General features: G+C 46.7%; 1 protein-coding gene across 1 annotated transcript in view; it reads left to right on the top strand.

The window, feature by feature from the left end:
- The window catches only part of LOC111861508 (esterase FE4), a 41,116-nt gene that overhangs the window by 28,309 nt on the left and 8,060 nt on the right, over positions 1-4,747 (top strand). Inside the window, exon 7 of the mRNA XM_023846152.2 lies at positions 751-922. Coding sequence (XP_023701920.2) covers positions 751-922 — 172 coding nt within the window. The remainder of the gene's footprint in view (positions 1-750; positions 923-4,747) is intronic.

Genomic DNA, 4,747 nt, shown 5'->3' with positions numbered 1-4,747 from the left:
TACAGGGTGTTCTACTCCTGAAATAATATTCCAAGAAAATTATTTTTTCTATAATTTCTGTCTGAAAATTGTGCTGCGGCCTATACACGCACGCGGCATATACATGCGTAAATACCGTAACTCACGAACTGAACGAACAGTGTGAACCTTGCCGTGTGGATACTTTTAGACAGTTTATGGACCTTTTCGATATTGATGAAGGGGTTTTGGATGCTTTGACCATGCCAGACGAGGCCCAGTCTCTGGTTACATAAGCAAACAGAATTTCAGGAACCAGAGCGGTGATAATCCTATGCAGATCCACGAGAAACCTCACGCCTTTGGTGTGATCGGGCCTCATTTACTTGGAGGAATAAAACCAGACCGTTACTGTGTATCCCGAGAGCTACTGCACTGTGCTGAAAACGTTCGTTAACTGCGAAGGTTGGGGAAAAGTTTGAGAAATGTAGGGTTTAAACAGGATGGTGCAACGGTCAACACGGCAAGGTAAAAGCACGACTCTTCTTAGAGGAATGTTTTCAGTTCACTTAACTTCACAATTTGGAGACACTCAATGGCCATCACGTTCACCGGACTTGAGAGTCTCAGACTTTTCTTGCTAGGAGAATCGCAAGTCTACGTGCGCACTACACGCCCCCAATTCACCCACGAACTGAAGGACCGAATTACGGAGGGAACTGCAAGAATTAATGATGTTTGAGTGCAGCGAGTCGCGTTAATCAGGTGTTGATGTACCGCTTTACTTTCCAGGCTGAGAGAATTTTCCCCATCACATTCGCTCCTGTTATTGAGAAGCAGGTGGGAGAAGGAGATGAAATATTCATGAGTGAGAACCCCATGAAGATACTTCTCAGTGGTGACCTTGAACTCGTGCCGTGGATGGTGGGAGTTACGTCAAGAGAGGGAGGCCTGTTCCCCATATGTGAGATAATATTTTTGCATAAAATTAATTGCTACATTTTTCTTATTATGGAATCTAATTAGTATCGTTGCTGAAAAGGCATGCCAATCGAACCCGTCCTGCATATCAGTACAGAATATTTCTAGAGCCTCTCTCTTCTCTGTACGCCCTCGTCACCCAAATTCACCATCTTCATTATATTTCCCTCCAGTGGCGGAGAATGTCCAAATCCCGATACAGTTTGACTCTTGAGGATGTATTTCATACAGGACATCTACACAAATCTGAGTTAAAATTATTTAGGATAAAGAATGAGAGACGACGGAAATATAAACTAAGAAGGAAATTATCAGAAGTTTCCGAGATCACCTGTAATTACTTACACTCTGTATTCAGTTGAATGTAACGTTTTTGTTAAGTGAATATTTCTGTCACAGAGTCACAAAAATTTGTCCTGTTCTCTGAGTTATGATGTGTGTTCTTCTCATAAGTAATTAATGACAAGTTAGTCAATTTCTTCTGAGTCCATCTGCTTCGTGTGTAAGTATGGTCCCTTTTCATAGTAAAGGGAGGCCGCTAGAGAGAGGAACTAACTTCTGGAGTGGTTAATGATAACGCAAGGAATATTGTGACTTATGTAAATGCTGTACTCAGATTTCAGGCGATAGAAGTGTGGGGTTTTGTCATTACTTCAATGACAACCCACTTCTTCGGAAAAGTTTGTAGGTCCTAAAAACGACCGTTGGCTGCTGGGATGTTTGGCAGGTGAAGTAGCGCGGCGCGCGCCGATAGAAAGGGGATGTTGGTTGCGGTGTGTTGAGGCGGCTGAGGCAGTTGACTGGCCCGCAGAGCGGCCGTTGCTGGAGGTTGCTTGGTTGCTGGAAAACGATGCTTGCGGAGCGCGGTCGCTGGATTGGAGAGGCGGTAGCTGCGCCAGTTGCCCAGTGTGTCGGGCATGACCACCGGCGAATCGAGGTGGCCGAGCTGCCCAGTGAGTTGGGCGTGACCGCCGGACAGCCGAGGCAGTCGAGCCTGGCGCAGCGAAGTGCCGACGCCTCCGAAGACCGAGCGCTGGCGACGAAGCGTGCTGTTTGTAGACTTCATGAAAACTGCTGTGGAACTGATTGAAGACTTACGACTTGCGAGCTTGTGCTCCGCCTTTTATACAATGCTCGGTGGGCGGAGCGAAACTTGCATTTCAGGAGCAACAATTTGCAGGGAGCTGATTGCCTAGCGAAAATGATAAGCAGAAATTTGCAGTGCGTGCTTGTATAAATATGAATGAAACATCCTGCAATGCGATGTAGCTTACCTGGTTGACTATTCTGCTACCAGCATATAGTGCGTGGCTAGTGCATCGGACGTGAGGGCCGTCCCGTCTGCAACGGATTATGAAGCAGGCGAAATGAAGGAGCCGACCTTGTGTGAAATGCTGTGGAATGCAATCGTGGTTTCCTTTCACAGGAACCACGTTAACTTAAGAAATAGTAATCCTGACTGCCAGGAAGATATCGAGCTACTGGGCAAAGGCTTACAAACTATAGGGCAGCTTATCCATACATCACCCTCCATAAATGGAAACTGCTCAGTATGGAATAAACTTATAACGAAATCCGAGGCCGAGAGGACAGTGCTTTGTAAGTATCTTGACGGCAAGGCGCTCTTTACAGCCATGCTGCGCCTCTATGCTGCCATCCATGAGGAGATGCGAGAGTCTCTCCTGCTGGAAGAAAAAGAAGATTCAGCCGAGGAATTTCGAGAGCAAAGGAGACGAAAGCGAAACTCCTCAGAAGAACAGACGAAAAAACCGAAGCCATCACCTAGCCCCAGGGACCCTAGGATAAAATCCCAGGGCGAAGTACAAATAAAGAACTTCTTTGCGCCCCTGAGGACATCAGGAATGGACGTGGAGGAGACAGCCAACAAGTCGGTAGAACAGCAGCCATCGAACAACAAGCCAGGTAGGCCGCCTCCAATTGTACTAACCTCCACGACGAACCTGATACAGTTGCAGAGGAAGGTCAAAGACCTAGTCATGCGCAATTTTGAGTTCCGCAACACCAGGAGCGGGACCAGAATTGTCACGAAGGAAATGGCGGACTTCTCAGCCATCAAAAATTTCCTATAAAGTAACAATCTATCGTACTTTACATACAATCACAAATCTGAGAAACTCATCAAAGCTGTTATCCGTCACCTTCACAAAATACTTCAGCAGAAGATATCTCTGACGGTCTGGTTAGTCTGGGATTTGACGTCATTAGCGTCAAGCAAATGGCCAGCTGTCGGACTCCTCCAGAAGGAACAAATACGCGTTACCTTCCCTTGTTCCTTATCACACTTCCTAGAACGGAGAAGTCCGACTGACCAACCTCTGCCACATTGCCATCAGGGTAAAGGCGTACGAAGCACAAAGCGGGCTCACACAGTGCTACAACTGCCAGCAGTTCAGCCACGTTTGGCAAACTGCAAGCAACCCCCACGTTGTTGGTGGTGCGGAGGTGGCCACCTACACAAGGAGTGCCCAGAAAAGGGGGACCTCTGCCTCCACTCAAGCATGTTGCAACTGCCGACTGGCGGAGGGAGAAAACCCGCATCCCGCCAATTGTCGGGGTTGCAGATACACCAAGGAGGAGCAGCAAAAGAGGAAGACACAGAGAACGCCCAGAAATACCACAGGGAAGGTATTCTCAACAAACGTCATGACTCCAGGTGTCTCCTTCGCGGCGGAACTCAGAGGCGGCGCAAAGCAACTTCCACAAACAAATCCCTCTCCGGTGGCTTCTACACCCGCAGCAAGACAGCAGTTTGTTCCGGCTCCTGAAATGCAACAGGAAACAGGTCAGTCAGTTCAGGCTCCTCATGTAAACAGTCCATCTTTCGACAATATGTTGAGAATAGTGACTGTAGTACAGCAGATAATGACAGAGTTCAGTGGTGCAGTGTCCGAGGAAGAAAAAATAATGGCCATTATTAAAATTGTTCTAAACCTAATGAAACAAAATGGCCACTAGAGTTCATAGGCCCCTCAAAGTCATAGCATTTAATGCGAACGGCATTGGGAGGCGGCGCTATGAGCTCAGTAAACAGCTGCAATACCTACACGTAGATGTTGCCCTGTTTTCAGAGACACATCTGAAACTTCATGAGAGGTTCTTTATTCCAAATCACCACGTTTATAGAATCGACCGCCACTCGGGCAGAAAAGGTGGCACTGCCGTTACAGTAAGAAAAGGCATTCCCCATAACCATGTAGACCTACCACCCCTTATTTCAGTAGAAGCGACAGGGGTCTGCATACCAATTGGTAATAGCGAAGTGCTGCTTGCAGCTGTTTATAAATCTCCAGGCAGAACCTGGAATGATGCTGACATCACTGAGCTCTTAAGCTTCAGACGTAAGTCTATTTTGGCAGGTGATTTGAATGCTAAGAACCCCTTTTGGAATAGCAGAGTTTCAAACCCCTCAGGCTTGAAACTTATTGATTTATTTGATATGAGTGTTTTCGAAATCTCAGCACCACAGTGCCCCACTCATTAATCCCCTGCGGGAAATAGTGACGTGTTAGACATTGTGGTTCACCAAAATATCAGAGTGTCAGATGTCATCGTCTCTGATATTTTGGACTCAGATCACCTACCAATTGTATTCCACATACCGGATCACGTTAAAATTAGGAATCTTTCGGAACCCATTGAAAAATTTACGGATTGGGAGCGGTTTCAAAGCCTCGCTTCTGAATTAATATCACCTAAACTAGAAATTAATTCGGGGGTAGAAGCCGATAAAGCGGCACGCGACTTTGCAGCCTCTATTGCTTCGGCATATAGGCTGTCGACAAGTAAA

Source organism: Cryptotermes secundus, unplaced genomic scaffold (assembly GCF_002891405.2).
Source record: "Cryptotermes secundus unplaced genomic scaffold, Csec_1.0 scaffold959, whole genome shotgun sequence".
Lineage (NCBI taxonomy): Eukaryota > Metazoa > Arthropoda > Insecta > Blattodea > Kalotermitidae > Cryptotermes > Cryptotermes secundus.
Note: the sequence above shows the minus strand (reverse complement) of the source record. Positions and strands in the feature narration are given on the sequence as shown.